Source organism: Camelina sativa, chromosome 15 (assembly GCF_000633955.1).
Source record: "Camelina sativa cultivar DH55 chromosome 15, Cs, whole genome shotgun sequence".
NCBI classification, from domain to species: domain Eukaryota; kingdom Viridiplantae; phylum Streptophyta; class Magnoliopsida; order Brassicales; family Brassicaceae; genus Camelina; species Camelina sativa.
The window spans coordinates 26,688,136-26,706,708 of record NC_025699.1 but is presented as its reverse complement, the minus strand read 5'-3'; the positions used below and the strand labels follow the sequence as shown (position 1 = coordinate 26,706,708).

Sequence of the window (18,573 nt, the reverse complement as noted above, 5' to 3'; positions counted from 1 at the left end):
GCTTTAGGTTCTTCTACAAAGCCAACGATGCTTTTCTTGTCGGAATAAAACTCGCATCTCTTGCTAATCGAAACCAGAGAGGTTTCCATCTCATCATCGTCTTCTTGTGTTCCACCAATTTGGTTTTGATCTTGATGATCTCCGTAAACAGAGGAATCGCTTGTGTTCTGTTTCTTGAACACGACCAAGCTTGTCTCTTTGTCTGAATTATCACTAAATAAAACAAACCCATTAACCAATAAGAAGAACTCACAAAAACAGAGAACAAAGAAGAAGAAGAAGAACTTTAACGTTACCTGAAGAGATTAGAGCATCATTACTCCAGTAACTTGAGAGTAACTTGAGAGGGTTACTCTTTGGTTAATTAATTATATAATTAATAGTAAAATAAGTAAAGTAACCTACTTAGAATTTAACCAAAATCATTCCTCCACTAGAGTAACCCAATGAAGGTTACTCTTTATTTAAATAATATATTTTTTAAAATTTTTGTTAATTAATTATCAAAGTTTACTAATCTATCATGTATAAAAACTATTTATATTATTTATATTATATTAAACAGAAAACAATAAAATTTTACATAATTCAGAATATTGAACGTATTTTACAAAATTTGGAATATTAAACATAAGATACAAAATTAAAAATATTAAACATATTTTACAAAGTTTAGAATAAGATTTATTGTTGGGTTGTACCAAATTTTTGCCAGATATGCTCAATTAAGTCTTTTTTCAAACGATCATGCATTTCTGTATCTTGAACGTCATTTCGATTGCCCATCATGTTATTTAGATTTGTTGCCATATCTGTAGAATACGCTAAATCGACATGAGAAGTTTCGCTTCCTTCTCCGTGATAGAACTCTGATGGTTCGTAGAAATTGTAGTCATGTCGTTCGTCTTCGACTATCATGTTATGCAATATGATACATGCTCTCATTATTTTCCCTATTTTTCTTTTATCCCAAAAAAGTGCGGGATTCTTCACGATTGCAAATCGAGCTTGCAAGACTCCAAATGCACGCTCTACATCTTTCCGGCATGCTTCTTGATATTGAGCAAAAAGTTTTGCTTTTCGACCACGTGGAAGTGTAATGGATTGGATGAAAGTTGCCCATTTGGGATAGATACCGTCAGTGAGGTAGTAAGCCATTTTGTATTGCCGTCCATTGACAATGTATGTAACTCTCGGAGCTCGGCCCTCTAGGATATCATCAAACACCGGTGAGCGGTCCAAAACATTGATATCATTTAACGTACCTGGTGGTCCGAAAAATGCGTGCCAAATCCATAAATCTTGAGATGCCACAGCTTCTAGTACGATTGTCGGTTTTCCAGACCCACGTGAATATTGTCCTTTCCATGCAGTTGGACAATTCTTCCACTCCCAGTGCATACAATCTATACCTCCTAAATTTTTGGTGAATAAGTTTTTTGGACAAGTGTTAGTTTTACAGTAGTTGTGGAAGAAAGTTTTAGGAGGTATCCTACTTTATTATATAAGAAAGTTTAATTTTAAAGTGTAAGATTAAATGACTTATTTGTGGATTAATTGAAAATATATTTTTTTAGTTTTATGTTTAAAGTGTGAGTTATATGTATTTGATTAAATGTGTTTTATTGGTAGTTTAGTTAAAATTTTGGTGAACAAGTTTTTTGGACAGGTGTCAGTTTTATAGTTGCCATATGTCAAGCTGTGAAAGAATGGAGATGTCGAGATTCCCTTCGACTCGGCTGATTCAAAATCTCGCAGAATTGAACAGATAAGGGGGGAAGGGGTGGGGAAGAGAGAGATGCGAGGAAGAGGAGAAGTCGGAAGTCATAGATTCCGTCGGTTTTTATTCGAGAAGTCGACAAAATTATGTGGCCCATTAATGATTTACATATCAATTGGCTTAAACATGAGATAAAACATTATTAAAAAAAACAGAGAATTCAGAAGTGCCACGTGGCAGATAGATAGAGCTTATTAGAGGTGTAACCCTACTTTATTATATTAGATTGTCAGCTACACCAAGTAAATGTATTGCATGGTCACATATACCAACTATATGATGACATGTGCTCAACATCACGATCATTTTATTTCGGTATATTGTTTGTCAAAATTCGGCGTTGACCATGTTTGACCGGCGTTGACCAATGTTGACCAACAAATTTTTTTTTTTAAGTTTTATTATAGTATTAGAAACAAAAATATAAAACTATTTTATAGAATAATTTATGGCCTTTTATTCATTAAAAATATCTATATTCATTATAGAGATATATTTTACATTTGTTAATGCAATCAATCTTATAATTTTTTGTTTTCAATTGTAAAACTTAACTTTAAATAAATTAAAAATCATTAATATATTTTTCAGATATTAAAACATTTATTTTACCACATATCCTACTATATTAATTGAGAAGTACAAATTTGAAACTAACCTTATAATTTGTGCTGCATATGTTGTGATTTGAATTTTTAAAAATGAATATATATTACTCAATCTATGAAGAAAACAATGTGTGTTTTAATGTTTCACATCGGTGGATTAGTAAAACTAAATTTATGTGGTTGATAAAATGAATAAATTTTATTTTCTCACAATTACAATATTATAATTATTTAAAAATATTTCACAAAATAATGATGCAAATACAACAAACAAACAATATACATCAAACAAATTAAAATGCTTTAATATTCTAAAGTAATTAAATTAGTATTCAGAAAGATATAAGTTTCAATATCTTAAAAACTGTTAATGATTTATTTTCAGTTTTATTTAAGTTTTGAACTTTAAAAAAAAACCTAACTATTATAAGATTGAATGTATATTGCCTAACTATTATAAGATTGAATGGTTGATAAAATGGATTTTTCTTCGCTTCGGTCCTCTTACCCTTCTTTCACCTTCGATAGGATTCCACGAGACTTCAACTCAAGGGCTGATTGCCTTGCTCGGTCGTCAAGATCTTTGTTTTCAGAATCTACCTTTTGTAAACTGCTATCCTCCAGTTTGGGCCACCAATCTTGGAGTTCTTTTTTTAATTTTATGTTTGGTTAAAAAAAAAAAAAAAGATTGAATGCATTAAACATATATAATATATCTTTATATTGGATATAGATATATTTTTTTAACCATAAATGATTCAACAAAATTTTTTTAATACTTTTGTTTCTAATACTAAAAAAAAAAATTTGCTGGTCAACACTGGATATATCTAGTCAACGCTGGATTCTGACAAACAGTGTACCAGAATAAAAATGATCGTAATATTGAGCACATACCATCACATAGTTGGTACATGTGGCCATACAATACATTTATTTCGTGTAATTAGCTATACATTTTTTAAGTTGGTATGTGTGGTCATGTATTCAGTTATACTTGGTGTAGCTCACTATCTTTTTTCTAAAATTAAATCTACAATGATAGTATTTATTTTGTCGAATCGAAAAATATAAAATTACTAACAGTACACTCTTTATGAGTAAAATGCAATTTCCGAGACAAATGGACTCGAGTCACACTCGACCGACATCAGAAAACTAAACCGTGTAACAGCGCGGGAAAAAGATGTCGACAAGGTTAAGTTATAAACCGAACCGTTCGGTTTAGACCGGGTACACGCGTTACTTACGCGCAACCTCCACGTCTTCACCATGACACCATCACTGACAGACACAAATACTTTAACTCTGTCTCTTTCCTTCCTTCTTCAAATAAATATCTTAAACCAACACCAAGTCTTCTTCATTCATTCTTTAATCATCTTCTCCGATTTTGAAAATCTCCGACGACAATGGCTTCCTCCGGCGACAAGCAAGCTTCATCTCTTTACCCCACCGTTGACACATCGAATCCCGAAGCTCCTCCTCTTAACCCTAGCTCCTCATCCTCTTCCACTAATAATCTCTATCCTTCTCTGGATATGAACGATCTCGCTCGTAATCTCTTCCCTGAGCAACCAGAGACTAATCCCTCCTCCGTTTCAGCTCCTCCCGCTGCGACGGAGGAAGTGATTTTGAAAATCTCCGGCGCGATTCTCCACCTGATCGACAAATCTTACAGCGTCGAGCTCGCGTGCGGAGATCTCTCGATCATCCGTATCGTGCAAGGAGATAACGTTGTCGCTGTGGTCGCTAGTGTCGCCGATGAGATCCAATGGCCGTTGACTAAAGATGAGAACTCGGTCAAGGTCGATGAGTCTCATTACTTCTTCACGCTACGACCTACCAGCGATGAAGAAGACGGAGATGTTGGAGGTAAGAAGAACTCCGACGAGATGTTGAACTACGGGCTCACGATTGCTTCGAAAGGTCAAGAGCATTTGCTTGTTGATCTTGAGAAGATCTTGGAGGATTACAGCTGTTTCACTGTTCAGCAAGTCTCAGAGGAAGCGAAAGAAGCAGGGGAGAAGGTTTTAGATGTGACGGTGGCGAGGGAGACGTCTCCGGTTGAGCTTACTGGAGAGAGGAAAGAGATTGTGGAGAGGCAATGTTCGGCGTATTGGACGACGTTAGCTCCCAATGTTGAGGATTACAGTGGGAAGGCGGCGAAGCTGATTGCGACTGGCTCTGGTCATTTGATTAAAGGGATTCTTTGGTGTGGTGATGTGACTATGGATAGGCTTATTTGGGGTAATGGTTTCATGAAACGGAGGTTGTCAAAGGCTGAGAAAGAGAGTGAAGTTCATCCTGACACTTTGAAAAGAATCAGGAGGTATGTGTGTATGATATGCTTTGTGTCAAAATTTGAAATTGTGATTTTTTGTACTAAATAGTAGGTGGAATGTGATTTCTATTTTTAGGAAAATGTCTAGATAGATAGAAACTTGTGTGAACTGTCTTTAAATAGTATGTTTTGATTTGTTATTTGAGTGTCCTGGATGAGTGTAATTGGAAAGCTGAGACGATATGTGTTCCAAACATGACATATAGTCTTGTTAAATGTCATTATTGCTGCTCATAGTTATGTGTATTGGTGTCTCATTATGTTTTTTTGCCTATGCAGAGTGAAGCAGATGACCAAAATGACAGAGAATGTGGCAAACAGCATTCTCTCTGGAGTCCTTAAAGTTTCTGGATTCTTCACAAGTTCAGTGGCTAACACCAAAGTAGGAAAGAAATTCTTTAGCCTTCTTCCTGGAGAAGTCATCCTTGCATCTCTTGACGGATTCAGTAAGTCCACTAATCTTTATATTATATAATGTACTTAACCCGACTTTATATGGCCATATTCATATGATAATTAAGACTGTTGTTGGTTATGTTTTGATAGATAAGGTATGTGATGCTGTTGAAGTAGCTGGGAGGAATGTAATGTCAACCTCTTCCACTGTCACAACCGAACTCGTTGATCACAAGTAAGTAATATCTGAGTATTCGAGATTTGGAACTCTTGGTTATTTGGATAATTTTTAAGATAAGAAGTGTAAAATTTTGGTTTGATGAATATTGTAGGTATGGAGGTAAAGCAGCTGAGGCGACAAACGAAGGGCTTGATGCAGCAGGATATGCGTTTGGCACAGCTTGGGCTGCTTTCAAAATCAGAAAGGCTATTAACCCTAAGAGTGTTCTCAAGCCTTCAACGCTTGCAAAAACCGCCATTAGATCTGCAGCTTCACAGAAGAAAGCTTAGTAAGCCTTCCTGATGTAGCGAAACTACTGGCCCATTGGTCATGTTTGTTTGTATCAAATGCTTGTCTTTTTGATGCAGAAGTAAAAAACTGAAAAGAGGTGTGGATTAGTAGTTGTTGTGAAGTGTTTGTGTTTCTATGGGAATCGTGTAATGTCTCGAGTTGATACGGAATATGTAATGTATGTGTAAGTGGCCTTGGGGTTTCTTTGTTGAATCCAAATCAAGTTTCGTTGAAATTAGTTTTTTTTTTCTTGTTTTTAACGTTCAAACAGAGTTATTACTCTCTATCTTTCAGCTATCTAGTATTGCTAGAGAAAGCTGCCAAAGATGCATTTGACTGGAAGAGCCACACGAGAGTTTACAGGTAATATGTTTGATTCGCTTTCAATTGGAAAGATAAGGATGAAACAAAGTTAAAGAAAATAGAAAGTTGAGGTCATGTCGAGATTCCAGATAACAGATATAAACAATGGCCAGGTTTATACAACCGAAGATGACAGGAAAAGAAAACAGTAGTTAGTAATAATAATCAGCAGGTTAGATTTGCACTGTGCTTGGAACATAAGAACAGATAAGTGGGAAACAATTCAGGTTTACATATTCGCCGAGATCCACTTTTTTGAAGTATCCTTCGTTCCCAATGATGTAAGCAATGCTGCGGGTGTAAGCCAAATCACGTTCAAAAACAACTGCAACATTCTTCTTCAGGTCAATGAAGAAACTCCCAGCGTTTGTCATATACTCAGAACCAATGAATGGTGTCATATCAACCGCTAAAAACAACTTGTTCCACAAAACCTCTGTAGGCTCAACCTTACTCGTGACCCAAATCTCCATCCTCAATGTATCATCGTCCTGAAACATGACCGCAAACTGTTCTTCCCCGACACTAGAGAGGGTAACAATATCTTTGGAAGAAGGAGAAGCGTTAAAAGGCAGAGGCAGACGCGGTCCAAATCTCTCTGTTGTAAAATCAAAACAGATCAAGAAATTAACATCATCTTCTCCTCTGTCACGCTTAGCATACCAGTAAGTATTGCCCTTTACAGACAAGCCACTGTCAGTAAACTCTATACCGCAGTAAGAACTGACATCAACAACAACCTTCCATGAATTAGACTCAAAACTGTAGAGTTCAAACTCACAAATCCGTGCCTCTGCACTAATGCCGAAACAAGGATCCACATATCTGAAGAGTTTGTAGTGCTTCTTCTCGTCATACCCAAGAGCGTAACTGTCATATCTGTGGTACCTACTTCTGGGTTGGATCCGCGTTATTTGCCCAAAGTAAGGATTCCAAACCACAAGCCTAGAGTTGGGGTCTTTGGTGATGCATAACAGTAAACCATCGCACTGAAAGACTGTAGATACATTATCAACCTGATTTGCATTATTATCCTTTAGTCTAAAAAGTCTACTTTTAAGCGTAATAGATGGATCGACATTGCTGTGGAGATCGACGGTCACCAGATAAACCTTATGATCCATCATCGTGATCATCTAAGACTCATTCACTAGCTTCTTCTTTGCTTCACCGATATGCTTCTTTATAAAGCTCCCATCTTTGCATACATGGTTCCATTTTTTGCAAGTCAATCGCACTGCTCCTAGAGATGTCAACGGAACCCTAATGAGCACTTCCTCTACCAAATCCAGTAAAAGATCTGACATTATCATCGCCATTGCTGAACCTTAGGGGTCAAGGCTTCGAAATCTCTTAAACCCTTTTATAGCCCCACCCACTGATTTCCTCGGACTGATCTGAATTATATCAGGAGGCTGCTTTGGCGAAGTTTTTAAACAAAGCAATATATTGGGATATGGAGAACCACAAACCTAAGAATATGTAAATTATGAATATTGAGAAGAATCTAGAAGATATAGTCTTAGGAATATTTACATTTATCTAAATATATTATTTACATTTACATTATCATAGTTTAGGAAATCTCTTGTGTATATAAGAGAACATAAGTTGTAACATTCTAATTATGAGAGTCTAATATAATTCTTCCATTAACACATTATGTGTTCTTCAATCCTATGGATATCTATTCTTATGGGTTAGGGTTTTGTTTGTTTCCGCTTATATGGTGTTCTAAAAAGTAAAAACCTATTGTTACTTGCTTCTTATGCAAGTTTCACTTTTTATTTATTTATTTTATTCTTCTTTTTCCTTATGTAAGGGAGCATATTGGGTTGGTTGTGTCTTTGGTTTTAAAAAGAAAAAAGAAAAAATGAAACTTGAGTGGTTTCTTATCTCTATGAATGTGCGCTTGTTATGGAACACGTACGGTGGTGTTCGGCCAGTTGGCCAAGTGAAAAAAAAATAAAAAAAAATAAAGAATGGTGTTTGTCTCTTGTATAAGAGATTTGGGCATAATAGCACGTGTTTGTGACGATGACTTCGACGGATACGATGCTGATCCGGCGATGATGAATTCAAATTCGACTATGACTACACAAGTTTCTTCATGAACATGAAGTTCGAAGAAGGATCCAAACTTGTGTTTTTAAATCGATAGAGATTGACTAATCACCAAAACACTCCCCTTATCTCTTTGTATCAACTTCTTGTCTTTTTGATGCAGAAGTAAAAACTGAAAAGAGGTGTGGATTAGTAGTTGTTGTGAAGTGTTTGTGGTTTCTATGAGAATCGTGTAATGTCTCGAGTTGATACGGAATATGTAATGTATGTGTAAGTGGCTTTAATTGGGGTTTCTTTGTAGAATCCAAATCAAGTTTCATTGAAATTAGTTTTCTTGTTTTCAACGTCCAAACAGAGTTATTTCTCTCTCTCTCTCGCTTTCTCTCTCGCTCTCTCTCTCTCTATCTTTTCAGCTATCTAGTAAATGCTAGAGAAATCTCCCAAAGATGCATTTGACTGGAAGAGCCACACGAGAGTTGAGATTCCAGATAACTGATAACAATGGTCAGGAAAGAAAACAGTAGTTAATAATAATCAGCAGGTTAGAGCTGCCTGATTTGCACTGTGCTTGGAACATAAGAACAGACAAGTGGGCAACAATTCGGGTCGCCGAGATCCACGAGTGGGCAACAATTCGGGTCTGCAGATTCGCCGAGATCCACTTTTTCGAAGTATTCATTGTTCCCAATGATGTAAGCAATGTAGCGGGCGCAAGAAGACGCACCTCTATCCAAAACAACTGCAACATTATTCTTGACGTCAATGAAGAAACTCCTATCGTTTGTCGTCAGAATGTCGGTACCAATGACTGGGCCCTTATAATCCGCTAAAAACAACTTGTTCCACGAGACCTCTGTAGGCTCAATCTTACTCGTCACCCAAATCTCCATCGCCGATGTCAAACCGTCCTGAAACAAGACCGCTAACTGATCTTCCCCAGCACTAGAGAGAGTAACGATATCATCCATACAACAAGTGTTAAAAGGTAGAGGCAGGGGCGGTCCAAATCTCTCTGTTGTAAAGTCAAAACAGATCAAGAAAACATCGTATCGGCCTTTTCTTTGGACCTTATTAGTAGCATGCCAGTAAGTATTACCCTTAAGAGAAACGCCACGGTGATAATAATCTATTTCCCACTCAGGAGGGACAGTAAGAACAACCTTCCATGAATCAGACTCAAAACTATAGAGTTCTAACTCACATATTCGTTCCTCTACCCTATAGGCGTAAGAATAATCCACAAATCTAAAGATTTTGTACTTCTTCTTCTCGTCATGCCCAAGAGCGTATTTGTCCAAATCGTGGTAACGATCTCTGGGTTGGATCCACCTTGTTTGCCCAGAATAAGGATCCCAAACCACAAGGCTAGACTTGAGGTCTTTGGTGATGCATAAGAATACATATTGGAATATATATTTACATATTTATGTTATATTGTAATATTCTCTCTTGTATAGTTTAGGAAGTTATATAGCTTGGTCCTCAAGTCTAGTATATTGGGTTTCTATTGTATATATACGAGATGTATTCGTTCAATATCAATAACACAAATATTCTGAATACCTTGCAATCTCAAGTTCGACATGGTATCAGAGCCAAACACCTAAATCTAGTTTTCTCGTTTCGTGTTCTTGTTTCTTGTTTCTCTCGTCTCTGTTTCGAAGCTCTGTTTTGTTTCAAAGTTCTGTTTTGTTTCGAAGTTCTATTCTCATCTCTCGTCCCCTGTTTTTTTGGTTTCGTTTGGTTCTTATCTTCGATCGGTCACGATGACAGAAGAAAAAGGAATTGTTTCTAAGGCCCCTGACTCCACCATAGTCACGCCTTATACTTTGTCCTCTGCGGACAACCCCGGCTCGATGATATCTTCCGTCATGTTGACAGGAGATAATTATTCTGAGTGGGCTACGGAGATGCTCAATGCTCTGCGAGCCAAGAGGAAGATCGGTTTTATTGAGGGATCAATCAGTAAGCCAAGTGAGACTTCCTCTGAGCTGGAGTCATGGACAAGTGTGAATTCGATGGTTGTTGGCTGGTTGCGCACATCGATCACTCCACGTGTGAGATCTACTGTGTCCTTTATTGATGATGTAGCAGATTTGTGGGAAAATTTGAAGAGTCGTTTCTCTGTTGGAAACAAGGTTAGGATACACCAACTTGTGTGTCAACTTGCATCATGCAAGCAAGAAGGACAGTCTGTTATGGATTACTACGGACGTCTCGTCAATCTGTGGGACGAACTTCAAAGATATCGTCAGCTGCCGGTGTGTACGTGTGGTGCCGCTGCGAAGATTGCGAAGGATCGTGAAGAGGAGAGGGTTCATCAGTTCGTCATGGGACTCGATGAATCTCGTTTTGGCAACATTATTTGTCAAATTGTTGATGCAGAACCACTGCCGGATTTGGCACAGGCGTATGCGAAGGCTGTTCGTGAGGAGCAGAGACAAATTGCTAAGAAGAAAGAGCAGCAGTATGACGCGGTAGGATTTGTTGCTCAACAAGAATCCAAACAACCAATTTCGGTTGTAACTTCTATTGGTAACGAAGGTGTGGAGGTTTCAAGTTTTGCGACTCGTTCCGGTTCTCAAGGGAATAACAGAAACAGAGAACGTTCGCTGCTCTGTTCTCACTGTGGAAGATCAGGGCATGAAAAAGATTTTTGTTGGGAGATTGTTGGATACCCTGACTGGTGGTCCGATCGAAACAAAGGAAGTCGTGGTGGTCGTGGTGGTCGCGGTTCGATGATAGGGGGAGCTGGTCGTGGCAACAATTTTTCTGGTCGTGGTCGTGGTTATGCGACGGTGGCGCATGCTACAAGTTCACATGCCTCCGCTTATCCCAGTTTCACACCCGAGCAGTGGCAAGCGATAAGCAAGATGGCATCGGAGAAATCTATTTCTAGTTCGGACAAACTTTCTGGTAAGTTGTTTTCCGGTAAGATACATGAAGAACTCATTCTTGATACCGGAGCATCACACCACATGACCGGAAATCTTAAATTACTAGTCGATGTCACGTCAACTCCGGTGTGTTCAGTTGGTTTTGCTGATGGGAGTAACACAATTTCGAACAGCATGGGGGTGTTTCGTGTTTCAGAACGGATCACTCTCCATAACGTTTTATACGTTCCAAATCTTAATTGTTCATTGATTTCTGTTTCGAAGCTGTTAAAGCAAACTGGTGGTATTGTGTTGTTTACTGATTTGTTGTGTGTTGTGCAGGACCGTTTTTCGAAGACTCTGATTGGAGCCGGGGAAGAACGTGATGGGGTTTATTTTGTTACGGATGTGAATGTTGTGCGTGTGAACAAGGCTGAAGCAAGGTGTGATTCTACTTTGTGGCATCGACGGCTAGGACATCCTGTGTTTTCCGTTTTATCTACATTACCTATAAGTTCTGGTGTTTCAAATTTGGCTAGCTCTGGTCCTTGTGACGTTTGTTTTAGAGCTAAGCAGACAAGAGAAATATTTTCTGACAGTTATAATAAAGCAAAGGAATGTTTTTCATTGATTCATGTTGATGTTTGGGGTCCATATCGAGTTTCAGCTTCTTGTGGAGCTGTATATTTTTTGACTATCGTTGATGATTTTTCTAGAGCGGTGTGGACACATCTTTTGCTAGAAAAATCAGAAGTACGTCAAGTTCTTGAGAATTTTTGTGCCAATTTCGAACGGCAGTTTAATAAACCCGTCCGGACGGTCCGGAGTGACAACGGTACTGAGTTTATCTGCCTTACAAAGTATTTTAAGAGCAAAGGTATTGTTCATCAAACGTCATGTGTGGCTACTCCGCAGCAAAATGGGCGGGTAGAACGGAAACATCGTCACATTTTGAATGTTGCTCGGTCTCTCCTATTTCAAGCTAGTCTCCCGGTCTCGTTTTGGGGAGAAGCAATTCTTGCAGCCACATACCTCATTAATCGCACTCCTACGAAGGTTCTTCAAAACAGGACTCCGTATGAGCTTCTCTATGGGGAAAAACCTTCCTATGATCATATCAAAGTATTTGGAGCATCTTGTTATACACATAGGCGTGATAGGGATAAGGACAAATTCGGTGAGCGGAGCCGCAAATGTATTTTTGTGGGTTACCCTTTCGGTAAGAAGGGGTGGAAAGTTTATGATCTTGACACCAATGAGTTTTACGTATCGCGTGATGTGATTTTTCAAGAAGATCAGTTTCCTTTTGCTCTACGAACTGGAGATGATCAATCACCAAACTTATTTTTAACTAGTGATGTTGTTGATGATGATTGGTTGGTTCATGTTGCCCCTACGCATGATGACAGGGGGAGTACACTTGTTGTTCATGATCAACCTGAGGTGAGTGACACTATTCCGTCGCCCGTTGATGCTAGTTCTCCCTCTTGGGTTTCTCCTGTGGCTGTGCCAAGTGAAATAAATGAACCCGCGCCTGCGGTTCGAGAAGATGTGGCTTCTACTGATAATATTGTTGTGACATCGTCTGGTGATGATGAGTTAGGTCGAGGAAGGCGTCAAAAGTTTCAGTCTGTTCGGTTACATGACTATGTCACCTATTCCACTCGTCGTCTTCCTGAACCCCATCACGATTCACCCGACTTCGTCTCAGGTTCTTCGTCTACGGTTCAAGGTACAAATACTCCATACCCTCTCACAAACTATATCTCTGACGAAAATTTTTCTCCTGCCCATCGAGTGTTTTTGGCAGCAGTTATGGATGGGGTTGAACCAACTTCATTTAAGCAAGCTATGCAAGATCCTCGTTGGACTAATGCTTGTGGTACCGAGATTACCGCAATGGAAGACAGTGGTACGTGGAGCATTGTTGATTTACCTCCTGGCAAAGTTGCTATCGACAATAAGTGGGTATTCAAGATTAAATATCATGCCGACGGTTCCTTAGAATGTTACAAAGCCAGATTGGTTGCTTGTGGTAATCGTCAAGTCGAAGGTGAAGATTATAATGAGACTTTTGCCCCGGTTGTGAAAATGACTACTGTTCGTAGTTTACTTCGTCTTGTTGCAGCTAAAAATTGGGAAGCTCATCAGATGGATGTCCACAATGCGTTTCTACACGGTGATCTTGAAGAAGATGTTTATATGAAGCTTCCGGTAGGTTTTCGTCATTCAGCTCCAAATAAAGTTTGTCAGCTACATAAGTCTTTGTATGGGCTTAAACAAGCTCCGCGTTGCTGGTTTGCTAAGCTTACTAATGCGTTGATACAGTTTGGTTTTGTTGAATCATATGAAGATTATTCTCTTTTTACCTACTCCAAGAATGGTATTGAGATTCGTGTTCTTATATATGTTGATGATTTGTTGGTTTGTGGAAATCATTTTCACATGATTCAGCGGTTTAAAGAGTACTTGGGTCGCTGCTTTCACATGAAAGATTTGGGTAAGGCGAAGCATTTTCTTGGGATTGAGATTGCTCGGAGCTCTGAGGGTATATATATGTCTCAAAGAAAGTATGTTCTCGATATTGTCTCTGAAGTTGGTCTCCTTGGTTGTGAGCCATCACCGATACCAATGGAAGAAAATCATAAGTTGGGTTTGAGTAAGAGTGGTTTTATTCCAAATCCGGAGGTTTATAGACGCTTGGTCGGACGTCTTATTTATCTACTTACGACGCGTCCAGAACTATCTTTCTCTGTTCACCTTCTTTCCCAGTTTATGAAGGCTCCGCGTGTTGATCATTTGGAAGCTGCGATGCGTGTTGTCCGGTATCTGAAGGGTACTCCGGGTCAAGGCATTCTATTAAGTTCTGATTCAGATTTGACTCTCACAGCGTATTGTGATTCAGACTACAACTCTTGTCCTCTTACACGATGTTCGTTAAGTGGTTTTGTCATGTTTTTAGGCGGTTCACCTATTTCTTGGAAAACAAAGAAGCAAGACAGAGTGTCTCACTCATCAGCAGAAGCTGAGTATCGTTCCATGCGTAATGCATTAATGGAAGTTTTGTGGCTTCAGAAACTGTTTGTTGATTTGGGATGTCCTCCGCCGAAGCCGGTTCATTTGTTTTGTGACAGTGAAGCTGCTATTCATATCTCGGCAAATCCGGTGTTTCATGAGCGCACCAAACATATTGAATCTGATTGTCATGCTGTTCGGGATGCTGTTCAAGATGGTTTACTAAAAATGGTTCATGTTGGTACTGAGGATCAAATTGCTGATATTTTTACAAAGGCTTTAGGACGTGTTCCGTTTGAGAGACTAACATCCAAATTGGGCATTTGTGATCTTCATGCTCCAACTTGAGGGGGAGTATTGGAATATATATTTACATATTTATGTTATATTGTAATATTCTCTCTTGTATAGTTTAGGAAGTTATATAGCTTGGTCCTCAAGTCTAGTATATTGGGTTTCTATTGTATATATATGAGATGTATTCGTTCAATATCAATAACACAAATATTCTGAATACCTTGCAATCTCAAGTTTGACAGTACACCATCACAGTGAAAGACTCTAATTATATAATCGACCTGATGATGATTTGCTTCATCCTTCAGGCTAAAAAGTGTACCTTTAAGCGTAATAGATGGATCGACATTGCTGTGGAGATCGACACTCATTAGATAAATTTTATAATTCATCATTATGATAATCTCAAACTCATTCACTTGCTTCTTCTTTGCTTCGACGATATGCTTCTTTATAAAGCTCCCATCTTTGCATACATCATTCCAGTTTTTGCAAGTCAATCTTACTGCTCTCAGAGATGTGAACGGAACCCTAACGAGCACTTCCTCTACTAAATCCCGTGAAAGTTTGTTAGGGGTAGATCCAACCCCAACAAAAGGGCCCGGCCCAGGAAAAAGCCCATAAATATCCCTTTCGAGAGAGAAGGGTATTATGGTATTTTTCCTAGACGAACCAACACGATTCCCTATAAATACGAGCGTACGGCCTTTAGAAAAAGGGATCGAAGAAGAAGCAGGAGAATTCGTACAGCAAGTACAAGCGCTTAGCTCGTCCAAGCAAAAGTCAACGATCCTAAGCTCATAGCTCGGAGAATCGACGAGATATCAGCTCGTCTACTATCCTCGTCTACTTTTGTAACCCGTTTAAGTCGCGTTGTATCCCGTCTTTTGTGTTTCGACATCAATATAATAGAAGAGAACTTCGACCCTCTTTGACCGAACTAAACATACTAATTGTGACCGAAAGGGACATCAACAATTTGGCGTGCCAGGTAGGGGGAGCCAAGTCAAAGTTTTCTAAAAAATTGAAGAACGGACCTACACCGACTGGACGAGATGACAATAATTGACAAGGAAAGAAGCAAAGAAGCAAGCTCGTCGGGGGGAACGATCACCCCGGTAACGGATCAAGCGGAGCAGACAGTCCTTCCCACGCCGGACGCTCCAAGAAAGACCGTGACAGTAGAAAGTCCGGAGACCTTCGTCATAGCTACAAATTTGACGACCCCTGCGACCGCAGAGGCACCACAGGCGCCGACACAACTTTCTTTGCTCAACAACCAGCCCGTCTCTAGTATAGACGAGCTGTTCCGAGGGATCTTAACACGCCTTGACCAGCAGGAAGAGCGAACAAACAACCGTTTGGATGCACTCACTGCGGCACAGTTTAACTCGCAAGATGAAATCAACCATCTCAACAACGCTCGGCTCAACCCAGTGAACTTCACCTCGGTAAGAACAACGCCAGGGTCGTATGTGCAAACCAGCGGGTTAGGACGTAATCCTGCCCAGCACCCTATCGAGCGGAATAACGACGTAACCGATCTAACGAAGGACGCCGAGCTAAAAGAAATCAAAGAGCAAATGAAAGAAATGGCCGCAATGATTCAAAAAGCAACGGATAAGGCACCCCAAGTCGGACTTATGCTCGAAGCAACACAGCGAACTCCGTTCTCTCGAAGACTCGCTACGACGACGGTCAGACGGGCAGTCAAGCCACGGTTGGGTCACTATGACGGAACGGTCGACCCGCGAGATTTCTTACTCACCTTTGGCGTAGCCCTCGGCCCTTTACAGTTCAGCCCGGCGGAATACGACGCTGGAGCTTGTCAAGTTTTCGCCGAGCATCTAACAGGAACCGCATTGAGCTGGTTCTCGAGACTCCCACCCGGATCAATCGATAGTATCAGGGAGTTGATAACCGAATTTTTGAAGCAGTTTTCTGTTTTGTTCGAGGATAAGAATTCCCATGCCGACTTATACGCCTTAACTCAGCACAAGGGAGAATCGCTTCGGTCCTTTATAGGGCGATTCAAGGAAGTTTACGTCAACATTTCAATTCCGGACGCTGCCGCAATTGTCGCACTTCGAAATGCGCTCTGGTATGAATCTCGGTTCAAGGAAGAGCTGTCTTTAACGCACATCGAGACCATATCCGAGGCATTACTCCGAGCTGCAAAACACATTGGACTCGAGGAAGAGAAAGCTATCAATGCTAAGAAGCATTCCCTAGAGGCAAGTGCGACGTCCAAACAGCTAGTAGCCGCAGCTCCAAAAGTTGACTACGTCGAGCCTCGACAACATTTCGTCAGAAACCAGGATCGAACTCGCCGAACTTTTGCGATCGGTGAAAACAAGTATATACGGAAAGAGGGAGGTGAAAATAGTGCAACCCCGTACTGCGATTACCATCAGAGTACAACCCACGCAACTGACGAGTGTCATTACCTCCAGAAGGTATTGATGGAGCGATACAAGAAAGGAGCAATAGTCGTCGAGCCCGACAGAAGCAAGACAACCCGACCTGGACGAAGCGACGCCAAGCGCGCCGAATATATCGCTCGAAAATTCGTCAAGGATTCAAAGGTACTAGCCGACCAAAGCGAAGACGAGATGGAAATTCAGAACCTACTCACCGAACGGCGCGAAAACAGCGGTAACGAAAAACGACCGCATACAGACCGCAAGCCCGACCAACGTCCTCCGACGATACGACGAATCAACATGATAATGGGCGGGCTAGCCGGATGCAACGATTCGGTCAGAGCGATCAGAGATTATACTAAGAAGGCTGAAATGACGAAATCTTGGCCGTCAAGGTTCGAGGCTGAAGGCATGCCAATCACTTTCGACGGAAAAGATCTAGAAGGCTTGGATTTACCACATAACGATCCATTGGTCGTCGAACTCTTGATCGGCGAAAGTGAGGTGACGAGAATATTGATCGACACTGGAAGCTCAGTCAACGTCATCTTCAGAGACGTGTTGGCCAAAATGGAAGTCGGCGAACGGGACATTATGCCAGAATGTCACTCTTTAACCGGCTTCGACGGGGATCATCTTATGTCCGTCGGCACCATCACCTTACCAATCTTTGTTGGGGGGATAGCCAGATACTTTCGGTTCGCAGTTATCGACAAGCCAACGATCTACAACGTCATCCTTGGAACCCCATGGCTCCACAAGATGAAAGCCGTCCCGTCAACATATCATCAGTGCGTTAAGTTCCCAACTTCGAAAGGAATATACACACTGCGTGGCAATCAGCAAACTGCACGGGCCTGCTTCCTGATCGAGCATAAGCTTCGCACCGGAAAGAAATTATAGCAATCAAAGCAGCGGGTCGGCGACAGTAGCACGTCACCGACAGACGGAAAGCCGACTGCCGTCCAACAGGGCGTTGCCGCGGTCGAAGAGGTGATCCTAGACGAGAACGACAAGAAACGATGCGTCAATATCGGCACGGAGATAACATCCGCCATGAGGAACGAGTTGATACTCTTCCTCAAGACTAACATCTCAACGTTCGCATGGAGCGTGGCTGACATGAAAGGAATCGACCCAAGTGTCACGACCCATGAGCTCAATGCCGACCCGACGCATAAGCCGATCAAACAGAAACGGCGCAAGTTAGGCTCTGAAAGATCGCAAGCAGTAAACGACGAAGTTGACAAACTCCTCGGCGCCGGGTCAATCATGGAAGTAAAATATCCAGAGTGGCTAGCTAATCCGGTGGTCGTCAAAAAGAAGAATGGAAAATGGCGAATCTGCGTCGATTTTACCGACCTTAATAAGGCTTGCCCAAAGGATAGTTTCCCATTGCCAAGAATCGATCAGCTCGTCGAAGCGACTGCAGGCAACGAGCTGTTAACCTTTATGGACGCCTTCTCCGGTTACAACCAGATTCTAATGCACAAGGACATCATTTATCACAGATAGAGGGACCTACTGCTACAAGGTCATGCCTTTCGACCTAAAAAATGCGGGAGCGACGTATCAACGGTTAGTCAATAAGATGTTTGCCGAGCAACTCGGCCGGACTATGGAGGTCTACATCGACGATATGCTCGTCAAGTCACAGCACGCAAAGGATCATATCACTCATCTGCGACAATGCTTCGATACCCTTAACAAGTATGGGATGAAGCTTAACCCGGCCAAATGCACATTTGCAGTCAAATCCGGCGAATTCCTTGGGTACCTGGTAACCAGACGAGGCATCGAGGCGAACCCGAAGCAAATTAAGGCGATCATTGATCTACCACAACCAAAGAACGCCAGAGAAGTACAACGATTAACTGGACGGATCGCTGCTCTAAA

General features: G+C 40.7%; 2 protein-coding genes and 1 pseudogene across 2 annotated transcripts; 1 reads left to right on the top strand and 2 right to left on the bottom strand.

The window, feature by feature from the left end:
* LOC104747614 (protein EARLY-RESPONSIVE TO DEHYDRATION 7, chloroplastic) lies at positions 3,732-5,874 on the top strand. Its single transcript, XM_010469279.2, has 4 exons — positions 3,732-4,720; positions 5,012-5,178; positions 5,279-5,363; positions 5,461-5,874. Exons 1-4 carry the CDS (start codon positions 3,801-3,803, stop codon positions 5,636-5,638), a joined length of 1,350 nt encoding a protein of 449 aa, XP_010467581.1. The 5' UTR covers positions 3,732-3,800; the 3' UTR covers positions 5,639-5,874.
* LOC104747615 lies at positions 5,747-7,571 on the bottom strand (annotated as a pseudogene).
* On the bottom strand, positions 8,550-15,155 carry LOC104748831 (F-box protein At5g42460-like). Its single transcript, XM_019236827.1, has 3 exons — positions 15,043-15,155; positions 14,496-14,917; positions 8,550-9,462 (listed from the first exon to the last, which is right to left on the bottom strand). Exons 1-3 carry the CDS (start codon positions 15,153-15,155, stop codon positions 8,609-8,611), a joined length of 1,389 nt encoding a protein of 462 aa, XP_019092372.1. The 3' UTR covers positions 8,550-8,608.

Bases quoted from the DNA above. Each gene is read 5' to 3' on its own strand.
- LOC104747614 (XM_010469279.2), top strand. From the start codon at position 3,801: ATGGCTTCCTCCGGCGACAAGCAAGCTTCATCTCTTTACCCCACCGTT. The intron at 5,179-5,278 runs GTAAGTCCACTA...ATGTTTTGATAG, and splicing joins TGCATCTCTTGACGGATTCA to ATAAGGTATGTGATGCTGTT. The intron at 5,364-5,460 runs GTAAGTAATATC...TGAATATTGTAG, and splicing joins ACCGAACTCGTTGATCACAA to GTATGGAGGTAAAGCAGCTG.
- LOC104748831 (XM_019236827.1), bottom strand. From the start codon at position 15,155: ATGTCGAAACACAAAAGACGGGATACAACGCGACTTAAACGGGTTACA. The intron at 14,918-15,042 runs GTTGACTTTTGC...TGGTTCGTCTAG, and splicing joins CGAGCTATGAGCTTAGGATC to GAAAAATACCATAATACCCT. The intron at 9,463-14,495 runs TGTCAAACTTGA...TCCAATATGTAT, and splicing joins CTTTCACTGTGATGGTGTAC to TCTTATGCATCACCAAAGAC.